The 18,975-nt window shown below is 43.5% G+C and overlaps 1 protein-coding gene across 1 annotated transcript in view; it reads left to right on the top strand.

Annotated features, from left to right (window-relative positions):
* The window catches only part of LOC124145608 (beta-hexosaminidase subunit beta-like), a 26,008-nt gene extending 7,033 nt beyond the window's left edge, over positions 1-18,975 (top strand). The window contains exons 4-13 of the mRNA XM_046515443.2: positions 1,343-1,386; positions 5,456-5,566; positions 7,039-7,140; positions 7,465-7,603; positions 8,280-8,472; positions 9,487-9,649; positions 11,645-11,843; positions 12,517-12,607; positions 17,077-17,181; positions 18,113-18,975. Of these exons, the coding sequence (XP_046371399.1) occupies positions 1,343-1,386; positions 5,456-5,566; positions 7,039-7,140; positions 7,465-7,603; positions 8,280-8,472; positions 9,487-9,649; positions 11,645-11,843; positions 12,517-12,607; positions 17,077-17,181; positions 18,113-18,323 (1,358 nt within the window). The 3' untranslated portion in view covers positions 18,324-18,975. The remainder of the gene's footprint in view (positions 1-1,342; positions 1,387-5,455; positions 5,567-7,038; positions 7,141-7,464; positions 7,604-8,279; positions 8,473-9,486; positions 9,650-11,644; positions 11,844-12,516; positions 12,608-17,076; positions 17,182-18,112) is intronic.

Raw genomic sequence — 18,975 nt, 5'->3', positions numbered from 1 at the left:
AAATATTTAACTTAAATACCCACATGTGTAAAAGCTAGTGGGTAACAGAAATTTGAATACACAGATAAAATTACTGATACCCAATGAGTATATATAGTTTGTTGTAATGTTCGTCACCATATTGTGATACTGCATATCGTCATATCAGTAGAGTCAGTGATTAGTGGAAATATTCTTGCATTAGATGTTTACATAGTTTTACATCCGTTACGAACCTGTGAACATCCGGGTTAGAATTGTTCTTCAGCAACCCATGCTTGTCGTAAGAGGCGACTAACGGGATCGGATGGTCAGACTCGCTGACTTTGTTTATGCATGTCATCGTGCGGCGCTAAACAAAGAAGCAAACAAACAAACAAACATCCGTTACGAATCGGTGGCGATGAACATTACATCCGACAGAAAACAGTAAGATCTTCTCTCCCCTCTCATCGCCTCATCCGTATTCTCTCGGTTCTTCCTTCTGTCTATGCCTGTCTCTCTATTTCCGTCTGCCTCTCACTACGTCAACATGATGCGCGGCATTCGCTCCATCTGTCTAGTCATCTGTATACATCATCTTGCAACAACAAATTGTCAATCTCCGTGATGTGCAGTGTTGTTCCTTGGACACGCCAGAAACCTATGATTCTTAGGGTCGAATCCCGGTTCGCCCCGATTATGTTTCTAGGTTTGTCAGCACCATACCCTTGCTCGTGGGTTTCACCGAAGTGGTAAATGTCTTAGACCTGCGTTACTTCGGGCTTACCTACCACTTTAAGCTGACACGCTGCGATATAACTGGAATACTGTTAAAGGCGGCGTTAAACCCAACTCACTCGCATGTCCGTAAACCCTCAGTAAAACATGGATGCACGCGCATGGTTCTCGCGACCACAAATTACCGCCCTTGATTTTCATTGGCCAATTTGATTTGCTACGCTTCTCAGTCAAACGGACCAATCAGAATGCGAGATACAAACCGGCTTCAATGTTGGGTTGGCGATAAAACAACATGGCGGCCAGGCCTAATGATTACCATAGAGATTACGAGAAATTCAATATAGAAAAGCTGGATGACACGCAAAAGAACGCCTTCAAAAATCTTTTGGATGGAAAGGACATCTTCATGTCCATCCATTTTCTTTTTCCTTTTTCACGTTTGACTGGTCGATAAAATGTGAATGGAGATCAAGGGCAGGTAATTTCAGATCGCGAGAACCACGGGAATGGACCCGGGTTGAGTGTTGGTTTACCGACATGCGGGCCCTGGAGATACAGAGGATGCCAACTGCGTCCTGCATGAATTGAACGTTTATTTACTTCATCGTTTATATTCAAAACGATATTACATCTGTTGCAGGTCTGGAGACATTCAGTCAACTCATCTACATGGATGGAGATCAGGTGAAACAGTCGACAACGTAAACAACACTTTCACAGTCAACAACGCTGACAAGACTTTCACACAGTCGACAACGCTGACAACACTTTCACACAGTCGACAACGCTGACAACACTTTCACACAGTCAACAACGCTGACAACACTTTCACACAGTCAACAACGCTGACAACACTTTCACACAGTCGACAACGCTGACAACACTTTCACACAGTCAACAACGCTGACAACACTTTCACACAGTCGACAACGCTGACAACACTTTCACACAGTCAACAACGCTGACAACACTTTCACACAGTCAACAACGCTGACAACACTTTCACACAGTCAACAACGCTGACAACACTTTCACACAGTCAACAACGCTAACAACCCTTTCACACAGTCAACAACGCTAACAACCCTTTCACACAGTCAACAACGCTAACACCACTTTCACACAGTCAACAACGCTAACAACCCTTTCACACAGTCAACAACGCTAAAAACCCTTTCACACAGTCAACAACGCTAACACCACTTTCACACAGTCAACAACGCTAACAGCACTTTCACACAGTCGACAACTCTGATACCACTTTCACACACTCAACAACGCTAACAGCATGTTCATGCAGTCGACAACGCTAACAACACTTTTACACAGTCAACAACGCTGACAACACTTTCACAAAGTCAACAATGCTAACAACACTTTCACACAGTCAACAACGCTAACAACAATTTCACACAGTCAACAACGCTGACAACACTTTCACACAGTCGACAACGTTAACAACCCTTTCACACAGTCAACAACGCTAACAACCCTTTCACACAGTCAACAACGCTAACACCACTTTCACACAGTCAACAAAGCTAACAACCCTTTCACACAGTCAACAACGCTAACACCACTTTCACACAGTCAACAACGCTAACAGCACTTTCACACAGTCGACAACTCTGATACCACTTTCACACAGTCAACAACACTAACAGCATGTTCATGCAGTCGACAACGCTAACAACACTTTTACACAGTCAACAACGCTGACAACACTTTCACAAAGTCAACAATGCTAACAACACTTTCACACAGTCAACAACCCTAACAACACTTTCACACAGTCGACAACGCTGACACCACTTTCACACAGTCAACAACGCTAACAACCCTTTCACACAGTCAACAACGCTAACACCACTTTCACACAGTCAACAACGCTAACAACCCTTTCACACAGTCAACAACGCTAACACCACTTTCACACAGTCAACAACGCTAACAGCACTTTCACACAGTCAACAACGCTAACAGCACTTTCACACAGTCGACAACTCTGATACCACTTTCACACAGTCAACAACGCTAACAGCATGTTCATGCAGTCGACAACGCTAACAACACTTTTACACAGTCAACAACGCTGACAACACTTTCACACAGTCAACAATGCTTACAACACTTTCACACAGTCAACAACGCTAACAACAATTTCACACAGTCAACAACCCTAACAACACTTTCACACAGTCGACAACGCTGACAACAATTTCACACAGTCAACAACGCTGACAACACTTTCACACAGTTAACAACCCTAACAACACTTTCACACAGTCAACAACCCTAACAACACTTCACACAGTCGACAACGCTAACAACACTTTCACACAGTCAACAACGCTGACAACAATTTCACACAGTCAACAACCCTAACAACACTTTCACGCAATCAACAAAGCTAACAACACTTTCACACAGTCGACCACGCTGACAATTCTTTCACACAGTCAACAACACTGACACCACTTTCACACAGTCAACAACGTTAACAACACTTTCACACAGTCAACAACGTTAACAACACTTCACACAGTCAACAACGTTAACAACACTTTCACACAGTCAACAGTGCTAACAACACCTTCACACAGTCGACAACGCTAACAACACTTTCACACAGTCAACAACGCTAACAACACTTTCACACAGTCGACAACGCTGACAACACTTTCACACAGTCAACAGTGCTAACAACACCTTCACACAGTCAACAACGCTGACAACACTTTCACAGAGTCGACAACGCTAACAACACTTTCACACAGTCGACAACGCTAGCAGCACTTTCACACGGTTAACAACGTTGACAACACTTTCACAAAGTCAACAACTCTAACACCACTTTCACACAGTCAACAACGCTAACACCACTTTCACACAGTCAACAACGCTAACAACACTTTCACACAGTCAACAACGCTGACACCATTTTCACACAGTCAACAACGCTAACAACACTTTCACACAGTCAACACCGCTAACAACACTTTCACACAGTCAACAACGCTGACACCACTTTCACACAGTCAACGACGCTGACAACACTTTCACACAGTCAACAACGCTGACACCACTTTCACACAGTCAACAACGCTGACAACACTTTCACACAGTCAACAACCCTAACAGCACTTTCACACAGTCAACACCGCTAACAACACTTTCACACAGTCAACAACGCTGACACCACTTTCACACAGTCAACGACGCTGACAACACTTTCACACAGTCAACAACGCTGACACCACTTTCACACAGTCAACAACGCTGACAACACTTTCACACAGTCAACGACGCTGACAACACTTTCACACAGTCAACAACGCTGACACCACTTTCACACAGTCAACAACGCTGACAACACTTTCACATTGTTAACAACGTTGACAACACTTTCACACAGTCAACAACGCTGACACCACTTTCACACAGTCAACAACGCTGACACCACTTTCACACTGTTAACAACGTTGACAACACTTTCACACAGTCAACAACGCTGACACCACTTTCACACAGTCAACAACGCTGACACCACTTTCACACTGTTAACAACGTTGACAACACTTTCACAAAGTCAACAACTCTAACACCACTTTCACACAGTCAACAACGCTAACAACACTTTCACACAGTCGACAACGCTGACACCATTTTCACACAGTCAACAACGCTAACAACACTTTCACACAGTCAACACCGCTAACAACACTTTCACACAGTCAACAACGCTGACACCACTTTCACACAGTCAACGACGCTGACAACACTTTCACACAGTCAACAACGCTGACACCACTTTCACACAGTCAACAACGCTGACAACACTTTCACACAGTCAACAACCCTAACAACACTTTCACACAGTCAACAACGCTGACAACAATTTCACACAGTCGACAACGCTGACACCATTTTCACACAGTCAACAACGCTGACAACACTTTCACACAGTCAACAACGCTAATAACACTTTCACACAGTCAACAACGCTAACAGCATGTTCATGCAGTCGACAACGCTAACAACACTTTTACACAGTCAACAACGCTGACAACACTTTCACAAAGTCAACAATGCTAACAACACTTTCACACAGTCAACAACGCTGACAACACTTTCACACAGTCAACAATGCTAACAACACCTTCACACAGTCGACAACGCTAACAACACTTTCACACAGTCGACAACGCTAACAACACTTTCACACAGTCGACAACGCTAACAGCACTTTCACACTGTTAACAACTCTAACACCACTTTCACAAAGTCAACAACTCTAACACCACTTTCACACAGTCAACAACGCTAACAACACTTTCACACAGTCGACAACGCTGACACCATTTTCACACAGTCAACAACGCTAATAACACTTTCACACAGTCAACAACGCTAACAGCACTTTTACACAGTCAACAACGCTGACAACACTTTCACAAAGTCAACAATGCTAACAACACTTTCAACACAGTCAACAACGCTAACAGCACTTTTACAAAGTCAACAATGCTAACAACATTTTCACACAGTCAACAACGCTAACAACACTTTTACACAGTCAACAACGCTAACAGCACTTTTACAAAGTCAACAATGCGAACAACACTTTTAGACAGTCGACAACGCTAACAACACTTTCACACAGTCAACAACGCTAACAACACTTTCACACAGTCAACAACGCTAATAACACTTTCACACAGTCAACAACGCTAACAGCACTTTCATGTTGCAGCACAAGATCCGCGAGACTTACATCGAGGACAGACCCAGGTTCCAGCACCGAGGCAGCATGGCGGACACCGCGCGACACTACATCCCTGTGCCCGTTCTGTTAAAACACCTGGTAGGTGCTGCATGGAGGACGTTGTAGTAGTAGTAGTAGTAGTAGTAGTAGTAGTAGTAGTAGTAGTAGTTGTTGTAGTAGTAGTAATAGTAGCTGTTGTAGTAGTAGTAGTAGTAGTAGTACCCAGCAAAAAAACAAAAAACCAACGTTATTACAACGTGCCTGCTATATTGCGCCAACGTTAGGAAATGTCCTTGCCAGATATGAAATTGTCATGTTTTTTAAAATTTTGATACAACGTTATGGTGCCACGTTCCCAATATAAATTGTCAATGCAAGAGAATAACCATTCTAGATTTTTCCGCCAAAGATGATTGATATGAAAATTATATGAATGGATCATCGAAATCAGTGATGACACCAGGTGTTCGCGAAGAGGGCAGAATGTCATTCAGGGCAGAATGCCATTCACACAATTTGCATAAAGAAGTAAGTATTTATTGCCTGACGCAGCACACTAGTACTCCTGCCATGCGACGTCAGCCTGGAAACAAACCAGACAATCAAGTGATCGATGAACCAGAAAATCCAGTGATTTTACTGATTTTGTTAAAACTAATAAACACGGCATGTTACGTTTGAATTACGTCTACTGTGTACAAGTGCAGAGATTGCGCTGCTTTTAAGTAAGGAAAAACGTCAAGAAATATATTCGTTTTGCAACACAGTGGCGCGCAGTTTTAACGTCTCGGCCCAAACATTTCTTTTGTAGTTTACTAGATAGCATAGATAAATAGATATGATGAAAAATAAGCAGACACATCGACCCAGTCCAAGTCAATACAAGATAACTTTTATCCAGAGGAACAAAACAACGCAAATCTATTTTGTAGCATACCTACCTATTGATGCATGTACCGTGTAACGCAGGAGAAAAAACAAATTGTAATTTGCATGAGGTACCTTCAGAATCAGAAATGAGAATATGTTACATTTCAGTTTAAAGATTTATATAATATAAATGTAGAAAACAAACATATTATGAAAACAAAGTTAGTAATATATTTTCACAACGATGACTTCCTGAAACATGTATTATTGTTTTCAAGGAAGTCTTACTTCTACAGTGGTAAAGTTAATATTTTTCCTAATTACTCTTTTCAAAGTAACAGCAACAATGTTGTAATATTATTTTATATTTAAGTAGATCTGCACATGGAGACATGCAGATATTGTTACAATTGAAACCCACAACCTTGTGAGTGCGTTTGTTATTTTTAACCTGAACCGCCCTCCTGGTAATAGGTTTACTCCTGTAGCCTGACACGTGAGTTATTCACACTGTCCAAAAGTGCTAATATCTCGCTTCACGGAAAGTGGGTCAACGTTTCCCGCATAGCGATATGCTATAGGCCCGTTCCCGACCCTCTCGACAGGCAGACCTCGCTTCCATGCAAAAAAACAACAACACTGGCCTACTACGCCAGAGATATGCTGCATATCACACAGCTGTTTTAATGTTTGTGGACTAGGACGCCATGGCCTACAACAAGCTGAACGTGTTTCACTGGCACATCGTGGACGACCAGAGCTTCCCCTACGTCAGCACCACGTTTCCGGAACTGTCTCAGAAGGTCAGTGACGCCGCTTTGTCGCAAGTCATAGAGGCTTACTACTTGGGTAAAACCCATGTTTATACGTGTGTGTGTGTGTCTGTGTCTGTGTGATAGCTAGTGTGTGTCTGTGTGTGTGAGTATATGTGTGTTTGAATGTATGTGTGTGTTTGTAAGTGTCTGACTCTCTGACTCTCTGACACTGTCTCTCTGACACTCTCTGTCTCTCTCTCACCCTCCGTCTCTCTCATGACCACTCACTCTCTCTAAGTATGTGGGTGCGTACAGCCAGGTAGGAAAGGGAACGTTTACATACGTAACGATGCCTGCTACCCTCTGTTTCAGGGAGCCTATTCCAGTAAACATCTCTACACCCAAGACAACATTTCCGCCATCATTGAGTATGCGCGCATGCGTGGTATACGTGTGATTCCGGAGTTTGACACCCCTGGCCACGCGGAGGGGTGGGGCCGAGCCCTCCAGTGTGAGTGTAGACCTACATGTATTTACCACTTGAACACATTTATGTTCACATTACCAAATCGGGGTGACAAAATGGGTGACGTGTGCAACTTTAGATAGTGTCTTAGACCAACAGCGTTAGATGTCAACTCCAGGACCCAGATACTGGCGCGACCCACGAGAGTTCCGACGTGGAAGACGTCCCCAGAACATGCATGAGGATGAGGTGTACCCTGATGGCGTGGATAGGTGCTCATGCTTTCAGTCACTGTCTGGCTACACTCCATTATTACAGGACATTGTGTTTGTTTGTTTGTTTGTTTGTTGTTTAACGCCACCTCAGCAATATTCCAGTTATATGACGGCAGTCTGTAAATAATCGAATCTGGACCAGACAATCCAGTGATTGACCTCCTCGATGCAAATGGGATACGATGACACGCATCAACCAGGTCAGCGTGTCTGACCAGCCGATCCCGTTAGTCGCTTCTTATGACACGCATAGTCGCCTTTTACGGGAAGCATGGGTTGCTTAAGATCTAATCTACCCCGGATCTTCACGGGTCACAGGCCTTTGTGATTGATCTTGAAGAATGTACTGCTTGAATAGTGTACAGTATGTACGTTAATGTAAGGTACGACCGATCACCATACACGCGTCTGTGACAGACTCACTCACTCACTCACTCACTGTTCAGATCTGCTGACGACATGCTGGGCGGACGGAGAACCAGCGAGAGCCAATTACTCTGATCACGCCCAATATGAGAACCTGGATCCTACCCAGAATGCAACATACGACTTCCTGTCGGAATTCTTCTCGGAGGTGAAGGACGTTTTCAAGGACGAATTCCTCCACATGGGGCTGGACGAAGCTCATTATATGTGCTGGTAAACCGGTGATATATATGTATTTGTACATGTGTTTGTAAATGGGGATATATACACCACTATGTATTAAGAGAGGAAAGTTTTGGATGTCAACGTTTTTAATTTGAGGAACGGGGCGGTGGAGTAGCCTTGTGGTTAAAGCGTTCGCTCGTCAAGCCGAAGGCCCGGGTTCGATTCCCCACAGAGTGCAATGTGTGAAGACCGTTTCTGGTGTCCCCCGCCGTGATATTACTGGAATATTGCTAAAAGCGGCCTAAAACCCACAATTATGAGGAACACAACGTTTCGGAGTATATGCCTGATGAAGGTTGTCAACAACACCTTTGTGTCAAGTTAGAGGCCACAGGCCCATAGAACATTACGTTACAGAAATACAATTACTGATAAAGTGACGTATACAATTTCATTGCATTCAATGTGAATTTTGATAGCTGTACAATAGTAGATTTTTGATTAAATGACATCAGGCGAACAAAGGATTCCAGTGAGTGATTTACAAAGTATTTATGATCAATGTGTCGATATCTTAAATCATTAAAAGCAGGGCATACAAGTGCAAGATGATATTCCTTTTCCACTAGACTAATATTTAATCGAAGACAATATCTATGAAGGTTGTGTTCCTCATAATAAAGAAGTTGACATCCAAACATTCTCTCTCTCATGAGTATCACTTCAAAGACTTCACTGTGTATTACACGTGCGTGTATGCCCGTGATGTGATAGATACGCGTAATTAAGAAAACGAAGTCACTCCAGGGTGGTAACGGTGTAAGAATCTACATCGAAACGTCGCTATATGCAAAGAACCAGAAGTTGTTATCCATAACGTTGTACGTTTTCTTAATTACTCACCAACATCCAGAATGCCAATCAAACAGTACTATGTATTGCATGTGTTGGAAAACCGGTGACATAGCTTTGTGGAAAGAGATGAGCTCTAAATTAAGAATGTAGAGTTTTACATGTAGACCATTCTAAAATCTACATTGTTTATGTTCTATTCCGTTGCAGGAAGTCCAGTCCGAATATCTCTGACTTCATGACCCAGATGGGCTACAAACCCGGCGAGTTCTACCGCCTGGAGCAGTACTTTAATGACAGGCTTCTTGACATCATTTCCGGTATGCGCAAACGGTATCTGGTGTGGCAGGACCCGATAGACAATGGCGGGAAGGTAAGACCATCTCTCAGCAACGTAACTCAAACATCAGAGATAAGATCAAGTCATCAGTGTATTTAAACAAAGTGCCAATAAACGGCAGGGTCCTTAAATCTGGTTATTATTGACATAAAGAACAGGGTATGACAGGGGCCTTGGTTTGTCTGCAGGATTAGGATAATGAGCAAAACATAGATATTGCCATATATGATGTGATCCTAACATTGAGAATCAGACTCTGAACAACTCCAAAACCTGGAGATGTGGCTAAACCGATAAGGTAGAATGTATACGTTTTCATTGGTATTTTTCTAATATTTGTCATTTGACCCAGGCTGATTCTCTCAGAAGTAGGTAAAACAGTACAACCAATGTCACAAAACAATGTCGCAACACTACTACCCTGCCCTACCCGGATATCCGCTATAGGTCTCAAGAGTTGGGTACATAATGTCCGAATGGGACTTGTTTTACCGCAGCCCTGGCAAAAACTATCTAGATACACGTATAAAACGATCTGATCATGCATACACTGCAGTTGATAGACGCTTTATCCACACTCGAACATATGAAAGTCAGAACGAATGCCTGCATAGTGAGAAAGAAATGTGAACATTAGCTATACTTGTTGTGTAACCATTGAGTTTCATTCTTAATGTCATTACAGTATATCACGTGACTAACCACGGGTCCGGGTAATCATGTGAGTACCCGGGTCCTACTCAGGACCCACCCGACCCGAGTACCCGAGTTACCCGTCCCAGCCCTCTGTCACAAGACGGTCCTATTGACTCACTTGAGACATACTGTTTCATCATGTCATTAGTGATACAATGTTAGTTGTCAATCATAACAACCTGCCCGATGACTGTCATGACAATACGTGAACTTTTTCAACAATCTGAAGTTAATTATCCTAGTTGACCCAAAAGAGCCCGAATCATGTCTCTTCCTTTAGATCTGATAGCACGTACGTGACCAACCATGGGATTAGGGACCTGATGGGTGAAAATCACATTTTGACTTTTCATTATATTTTAAAAATACAGCATCTCCGGAACACAAAAATTCAATTCACAGGCTACATTCATATTACAGAGATACATGGCATCACACATGGCACTCTTCACTGAAGTAGGTGGACGTTAAACGTCTTTATGACGTCATAGCACAATTGTATCCTAGCAACCACGTGGCCCCTTGTTACGGACCGCCCTGTGTTTGTTGTTGTCTGGTGACAAGGGGGCACGGTGGGGGCGACCGAACTCGCTGTGCAGAGTTGCGTCCCTTAGGTCTTCCATGATCGTGGGTTCGACTCTGGGTGCCTTGAATATTACTCTTGGTTTGTAGGCACCATACACGTTCTCACGGGTTTCACAAGAGATGTAAAACAGCTAAGACATACAACCCTTTGGGCTTTCTCGCCACACTAAACTGACCCGCTGTGACAGATCTGAAACATAAGCATTAAGTTATGATTCAAAACAGTAAGAATGAGAATCGGAGATTTTTGTATTCTCGTCATTCAGACGCCACGGTGCTTGTCTATTAACTCAATATTGATGATTAGAAGGAAGATGACATTAAGGTGTTAAGGTGATGTGAAATGGGCCTTAACGCTGCATCCACGATAATTGCAGTTATGTAGCGACGTGCATGCACGTGTGTGTGTGGCTGCGTGTACTTGTCCGGATTACTGATTTTAAGGTGCTAGCCCAGTGAGATTGTCGCAGTTAAACATGAATACCCCACTCAGACATATTATACTGACCTCAAGCCGACCAGTCCTTGTTTGAGCTCCTTAATGTCGAGCGCCAGGCAGAGCAACAGCAAGTACCATCTTTTAACGTTTTTTAGTATGACACGGCCAGGGATCGAACCCCCGACCTTCCGCTCTCCTTGCGGACACTCTACCACTAGACTACGGCGATAGTCTATAAAGGGTTACAGTGAGACAATGCAGAAATACCACACGTCACTGAAATATTCTCACTCACTCACTCCATATAGGTCGCCTCGAATGCACTCGTGCAAGTATGGAAAGACACCAAACAGTGGCCTGATGAGTTTGATGACTGGCAGACGTACCTTAGGCATGTAACAGAACAAGGTTATGACGTCATCTTCTCCTCGTGCTGGTATCTTAACGTCATCAGTTACGGCGAGGACTGGCTAGATTACTACAAGTGCGACCCCCTCGACTTCAACGGTAACCGCTAGAGACTCTCGCTACGACTCTCGTATTTCCCCCACTGTAACGCTGCGTCTCTCGCATTTCCCCACTTTAACGCTGCGACTCTCGTACTTGCCCCACCATAACGCTGCGACTCTCGTATTTCCCGCACTCATAATGCTACGTCTCTCGTATTTCCCCACTTTAAAGCTGCGACTCTCGTATTTCCCCCTCTCATAACGCTACGACTCTCGCATTTGCCCCACCATAAAGCTGCGACTCTCGTATTTGCCCCGCTATAAGGCTACGACTCTCGTACTTGCCCAACCATAACACTGCGACTCTCGTATTCCCCCACTTTAACGCTACGTTGCCCGTTTTTCCCCACTTTAACGCTACGTCTCTCGTATGTCCCCCACTTTTAACGCTACTACTGTTGAGTAAGCAGAGAGTAAGTGTTCAGTGGTTAATGATTCGAAACAGTAAGGAGATTCACGTCATTCAGACGTCAAGGTGCTTGTCTACTACCTCGATATACGCAAAACATAGTTTCTCTGATTGCAATGGAACAAAGCCGAAACGTCTCTACATAAATTCAACATCATGGTTTCAAACGTAGCACCTCATTTAGTGCACAACGTGTATGAAATATGGGGGAGTTTTTATCATCATGGAAGTTAAATTAAAGGAGTCATCTCTCTGTCACCAGGCACCGAGACCCAGCGGGGTCACGTGGTGGGGGGAGAGGCGTGTCTGTGGGCTGAGTACGTGGACGGCACCAACTTCCTCTCAAGATACTGGTGAGTGTCATACGGTGACATCGAAACTGACAGACCTCGGATGTGTGTGACATTCAATACTGACCGACCCGTTCTGAGGGGCCGTTCTATTATTTGTACTTAATTCTACGATATCACTAATTCACAAATTTGATTTAAAGGTTGTAGAATATGTTATCAGAATGTCACAATAGGCTGAAATATACAACAAACAGTCTTTAAACCTATTTTTAATAATTCATCACTGACAAATATTTTTTTGATATATGAAGATTAATATACTCTTCAAAAAAAGAAACGCAAAGCCAGATTTGTTTGAGGTATGAAAATACATTTATACAAGGAACCGTACAAGGTATTGAGCCAATATATTGTAGAGAGAACACTTGGTGATTGTAGTCATCTCAGTAATCGGTACATAGGAAAAGTGGAAGGTGAAGGTCAGCTACCACCAATAACGCGTATGTGCCACGTTAGAATCGAAAGCGGCTTGACATCCCCTGTCCATGGTTGACGTCGTCGTTGCCGTCTATCCAATTCATCCCACAGATGCTCTATCGGGTTCAAATCGGGGGGCCTGGAGGGCCGGGGAGAACATCAATGTTGTTGTTGTGTAGACAGGCTTTTGTGATCCGTGCTGTATACGGTCGAGCGTTGTCCTGATATAATACACCATTGCCATTTCCTGCAATTGGGAGGACGTGTGGTAGGAGAATGTCCTTGATGTATCGTTGAGCCGTAAGATTGCCCTGGATATGGACCAAACCTGTCTTGTCATGATGAGAGATATCCGCCCACATCATAACGTCTCCACCAAAACTGTCCACGTCCTGTACGCACTTTCCGGCGTAACGCTCTCCCCGACGTCTGTATGCCCGTGGTCTTCCATCCCCTCGACGGGGAGAAATCTTGATTCGTCGCTGAAGCAGACATCTCTTCATCGCAGTTGAGGCCATACCCTGTGTCGACAACACCAATGCAGTCATTGTTGACGATGTCGACTCAATAGGACGCGTCGAACAGGACGCTACGTCTCTCGTATGTCCCCCACTTTTAACGCTACTACTGTTGAGTAAGCAGAGAGTAAGTGTTCAGTGGTTAATGATTCGAAACAGTAAGGAGATTCACGTCATTCAGACGTCAAGGTGCTTGTCTACTACCTCGATATACGCAAAACATAGTTTCTCTGATTGCAATGGAACAAAGCCGAAACGTCTCTACATAAATTCAACATCATGGTTTCAAACGTAGCACCTCATTTAGTGCACAACGTGTATGAAATATGGGGGAGTTTTTATCATCATGGAAGTTAAATTAAAGGAGTCATCTCTCTGTCACCAGGCACCGAGACCCAGCGGGGTCACGTGGTGGGGGGAGAGGCGTGTCTGTGGGCTGAGTACGTGGACGGCACCAACTTCCTCTCAAGATACTGGTGAGTGTCATACGGTGACATCGAAACTGACAGACCTCGGATGTGTGTGACATTCAATACTGACCGACCCGTTCTGAGGGGCCGTTCTATTATTTGTACTTAATTCTACGATATCACTAATTCACAAATTTGATTTAAAGGTTGTAGAATATGTTATCAGAATGTCACAATAGGCTGAAATATACAACAAACAGTCTTTAAACCTATTTTTAATAATTCATCACTGACAAATATTTTTTTGATATATGAAGATTAATATACTCTTCAAAAAAAGAAACGCAAAGCCAGATTTGTTTGAGGTATGAAAATACATTTATACAAGGAACCGTACAAGGTATTGAGCCAATATATTGTAGAGAGAACACTTGGTGATTGTAGTCATCTCAGTAATCGGTACATAGGAAAAGTGGAAGGTGAAGGTCAGCTACCACCAATAACGCGTATGTGCCACGTTAGAATCGAAAGCGGCTTGACATCCCCTGTCCATGGTTGACGTCGTCGTTGCCGTCTATCCAATTCATCCCACAGATGCTCTATCGGGTTCAAATCGGGGGGCCTGGAGGGCCGGGGAGAACATCAATGTTGTTGTTGTGTAGACAGGCTTTTGTGATCCGTGCTGTATACGGTCGAGCGTTGTCCTGCTGAAATACACCCTTGCCATTTCCTGCAATTGGGAGGACGTGTGGTAGGAGAATGTCCTTGATGTATCGTTGAGCCGTAAGATTGCCCTGGATATGGACCAAACCTGTCTTGTCATGATGAGAGATATCCGCCCACATCATAACGTCTCCACCAAAACTGTCCACGTCCTGTACGCACTTTCCGGCGTAACGCTCTCCCCGACGTCTGTATGCCCGTGGTCTTCCACCCCCTCGACGGGGAGAAATCTTGATTCGTCGCTGAAGCAGACATCTCTTCATCGCAGTTGAGGCCATACCCTGTGTCGACAACACCAATGCAGTCATTGTTGACGATGTCGACTCAATAGGACGCGTCGAACAGGACGCCTTGCTCGTCGACCTGCTGCTCTTAAACGGTTTCGTACGGTCTGGTCGGAGATTCTGCGCTTTCCGGGTATTTGGGATGCGGTTGAGGTGGCTGTAGTCGTCCTTTCACGTAGGTGGCGCAGTCGGATGTAGCGATCTTGGGCGGGGTTGATTACTCTTGGTCGTTCCGAACTTGGCCGATTACGTGTTGACCCATGCTGTTGAAATTGATCCCATTGCCTTGTAATGGTGCTGGGCGCTGCATTGAAAACCCTGGCTACAGCTGATCGGGTTCCCCCTGCCTGCAAGCGACCCGTGACGTTGTTTCTTTGCACTTGTGTTAATCTTGGCATGTTGTTGAACTGTCACTGTTCGATTGACGCAGATGCCAGGCAATCAAAACCCCTGCACTTTAATACTGTCATAGTGCTGCTGCGTGCAGCTCCATGGCCCTTTTGTTAATGCACTGGGTGCGTTTTTCCGAATCCTACCTGTTTCCCGACTTATGGTTTGCATGTCCTTGTTGTTATCATTTTGATCCGGGAAATTTGTCACTGACACTAAAACACATAAAACCTCTTCATTTTGCACCTCTTGGTCCGCTACTTTTGCTTTTATGGCCAGAAATATCCGATGTGCGTTTCTTTTTTTTTGAAGAGTATATATATTGAAGATACCACTGTTTAATAACACATCTTTGGTATTACACAGTGTTTAATACCAAAGTGCGTGTTCGTGTATTGCAGGAATGAGTTTCACAACAAAACTCTAAACATTCCTGGGCTTCTTCAGTGACATAGTTTGTAGAGATGATAAATCACTGAGAAGAGCTTATGCACCCTGATGGGAGCATAGAATCTAATCGCCACTGAACGGGTTCTTCAGCCTAATGCTAGTTGTAGGTGATACACTTTGGCCATTGACACATAATTCAGTACACTGTCTTGAATGGTTTATTTTATAACTTCAGCATAGATTGATGAATACATTCTTGATTCAGTCTTGAAACATTGTGACTGATATTTTGTATTATGTCTCTCCTTCAAATTCTTTTACTGGCCCTTTAATTGTAAGGCCTATTGTTGACAGGTACAAGTTATAATAAAAACAAATGTGAAATATTACAACTTGTAACTAAGGTAGTAAGTACACGTTATTACCAACAGTATTTTCCGGATTTTAAACGAAACATCTCTGATACACACTTCAACCTTTTCAACATGCAATTTACCCTTTTTTCACCATTTATATTTGTTATAGCATTGCTAGTTATGATTTACATGTTGTTCCTTATATATTTTGTTAATACTTACAAATTTTATGGGCCCTTTACACCCTACACAAGTTCATGTCATATTCTGTTTACATCCACGTGCTTGTCCATGCACTGACTAAAACCCGGATAATTAACCAGGAAAACCAAAGAAAGTAGAGAAATTAAATGAAGCTCTCATAAAAGAACTAAAGTGACTTTTCCTCACAAGTGGTAGCCTACAATAGTAAAGGGGTGATTGATCGTAAAGGGGATCCAAGGGCTAAGGATAGAGTTCGGGGTAACCTACCCTGACACAATTAACTAACCCTAAGGAGAGAAGGTAAGTTAAGCCAGAGACAGCCAATTATAGAACAGAACCAACCTCTTATTGACCTGCTGACGTCAAAATGCATTGTTTCGCAGGTGTATCTTGCAACAAAAAATCACAAATTACGTATTACGTATTGTGACGTGTTCGTAAACTTTGGGGTGCTGGGACCCTTTCCACAAGGCGATCTTAGCGCAGCGACAGTCGTAAGTCTATGTCAATATATGGGGGTTACGATCACCTTAGCGCTACGATAGATGTGTGGAACGGACCCCTGAATTCTAAATGTAGGCCACTGTATGGTATTAAATTAATTCGTGTCACGTTTTCATGTATTTGAAGTTTACCTTATTTAAAACTGTAAACATCAAATTGAAAATAAAATGGAGGAATAATGTCGGATGCAATTAACGACAACTCTCTCACAAAGAATAATGATAACCGAAAAGTGGTATGTCCTCCATACTGAGAACCAAGCTCTGCTCCCAGGCCACGTGCGTCCGCTGTGGCCGAGCGTCTGTGGAGCCCGGGGTCCGTGACGGACGTCAACGCCGCCAGGTTCAGAATTGACCAGCAGAGATGTCGCATGGTCAGGTAAGACAGCATGTGACATAAAATTACAATAGTATGTACCGTCGCAGCGGTAGAAACTAACAGTTTTAGTCCACTAGATAACATATAGCAAAGCCCTTAAAAGGGCAAGATTCTACTGGTTCTTATGATACCTTAATTACTGAGCAGTTTGGCAAGGACTTAGAACTAGTGCCAATTTCTAACGCTGCCGTCGGTACACTTTGTTCAAAACTGTTGTGTCATCATGGTGTTATTAAAAAAAATTAATTCGTGCGTCTTTTCTTTTCATTATTGTCATTGCTCTGATATGACCAAGCTTTTCGTTTTTATTGAGATGAGTTTTTTTGGAGTACAGTGAAGTCCCGTTACTCCGGTGGGTGTCGTCCAGATATAAACGTTTTCGGATTGAGACATTATAAAGTTTCTCTGTAACAGTTACCTCCCAATAATAGGTTACTCCTGCAGCCTGACACATCAATTATTCACGAAGTCCAAAAGTGCTAATATCTCACTACAAGGAAATTGGGTCAACGTTGCCAGCATAGCGATATGCTGTATGAGGGAAAATGTCAGATAGAGCTAGACTGCTACCCTGCCCTTCACCTCCTGGCGGCTGCAGGCGAGGAGCGAAAGCGCTCTAGGGCTCTAGTCGTGCAAACCAGTCTAGGACAGAGCGTGGCTCCCTGTTATGATTGTGCCAAAATAACACAAACGTGTTTAGTATAATAATTTACAGATAGTAATGTTTGAAAAATATTTTCATTAATATTAATGTATTTGGTCCGTACGCATATCATTAAACACATGTGAGACAAAGAAAGGTTCTTTTAAAAGTTTGGTTACATCTTTCCGACTATTACTCAACCCCATGTAATTTTCTCAAACCGAAATAAATCTTGGCAGATTTTGATTCGTCCGGTCATTCCTGACTCTAATCCCGTGTTGTTTTCAGGCGAGGTATTCCTGCACAGCCCATTCTCCCCGGGTACTGCGGCGACTACGACTTCGGATTTCAGCCGGAACTGGAACCAGCGCAACGGACTGACAAAGCAGCCTGTACCGGAAGCTCTGACATCGCCATCTTGAATATATATTTACTCATCGCAACAGTTCTGAATTCAGCACATTTGGCTACATCTAACTGGATGGTAATATATTCCTGACATCCTTTAACGATAAAACTGGGATAAGAAGGAACAGTTTACGCACAATACACTCCGTGAGCTTGTCCTGTGTATTGTAATGGACGCAATACGGGGTGTATTTTGAGATTTGGCTATTCGTTTTTTGTAAACGACCGTGTTGTGATACATTTACAATCAGTATACCTAATGATCCACAAAACGTACGATTGTATATTTAGTCAGTTGCTTAAAGGTGGGGTGCGAACTTCTGCGAATGGGATGCGAATATGTGAAGGGGTGATTTGGGTTGAAAGCCGTTCATTTTATATATCACAGCGTGTCAGCTTGATGCGAGAGGAAAGCCTCAAGTTACTATAACTATTGAGTGAGTGAGTTTGGGTTTACACCGCTTTTAGCAATATTCCAGCAATAGCACGGCGGGGGACACTAGAAATACGCTCCACACATTGTAACCACGTGGAGAATCGAACCTGGGTCTTCGGCGTGACGAGCGAAAGCTACCCCACCGCCCCACGTCGTGTATTGAGCGATCTACAGATCATAGATCAAAGTTTGTAAGTTAGAGACCTGAGACCACTGCACCCCCTGGCCCCACCCACCCACCACGCACCCCTGGACCCACTGAAAAAATGAAAAACAAATGGACATAACAATAAACAAATATCCGAAG

This window comes from Haliotis rufescens, unplaced genomic scaffold (genome assembly GCF_023055435.1).
Source record: "Haliotis rufescens isolate VD_foot unplaced genomic scaffold, xgHalRufe1.0.p SCAF_8, whole genome shotgun sequence".
NCBI lineage: Eukaryota > Metazoa > Mollusca > Gastropoda > Lepetellida > Haliotidae > Haliotis > Haliotis rufescens.
The sequence above is the reverse complement of the archived record's forward strand: the minus strand, read 5'-3'. Positions and strand labels throughout refer to the sequence as shown.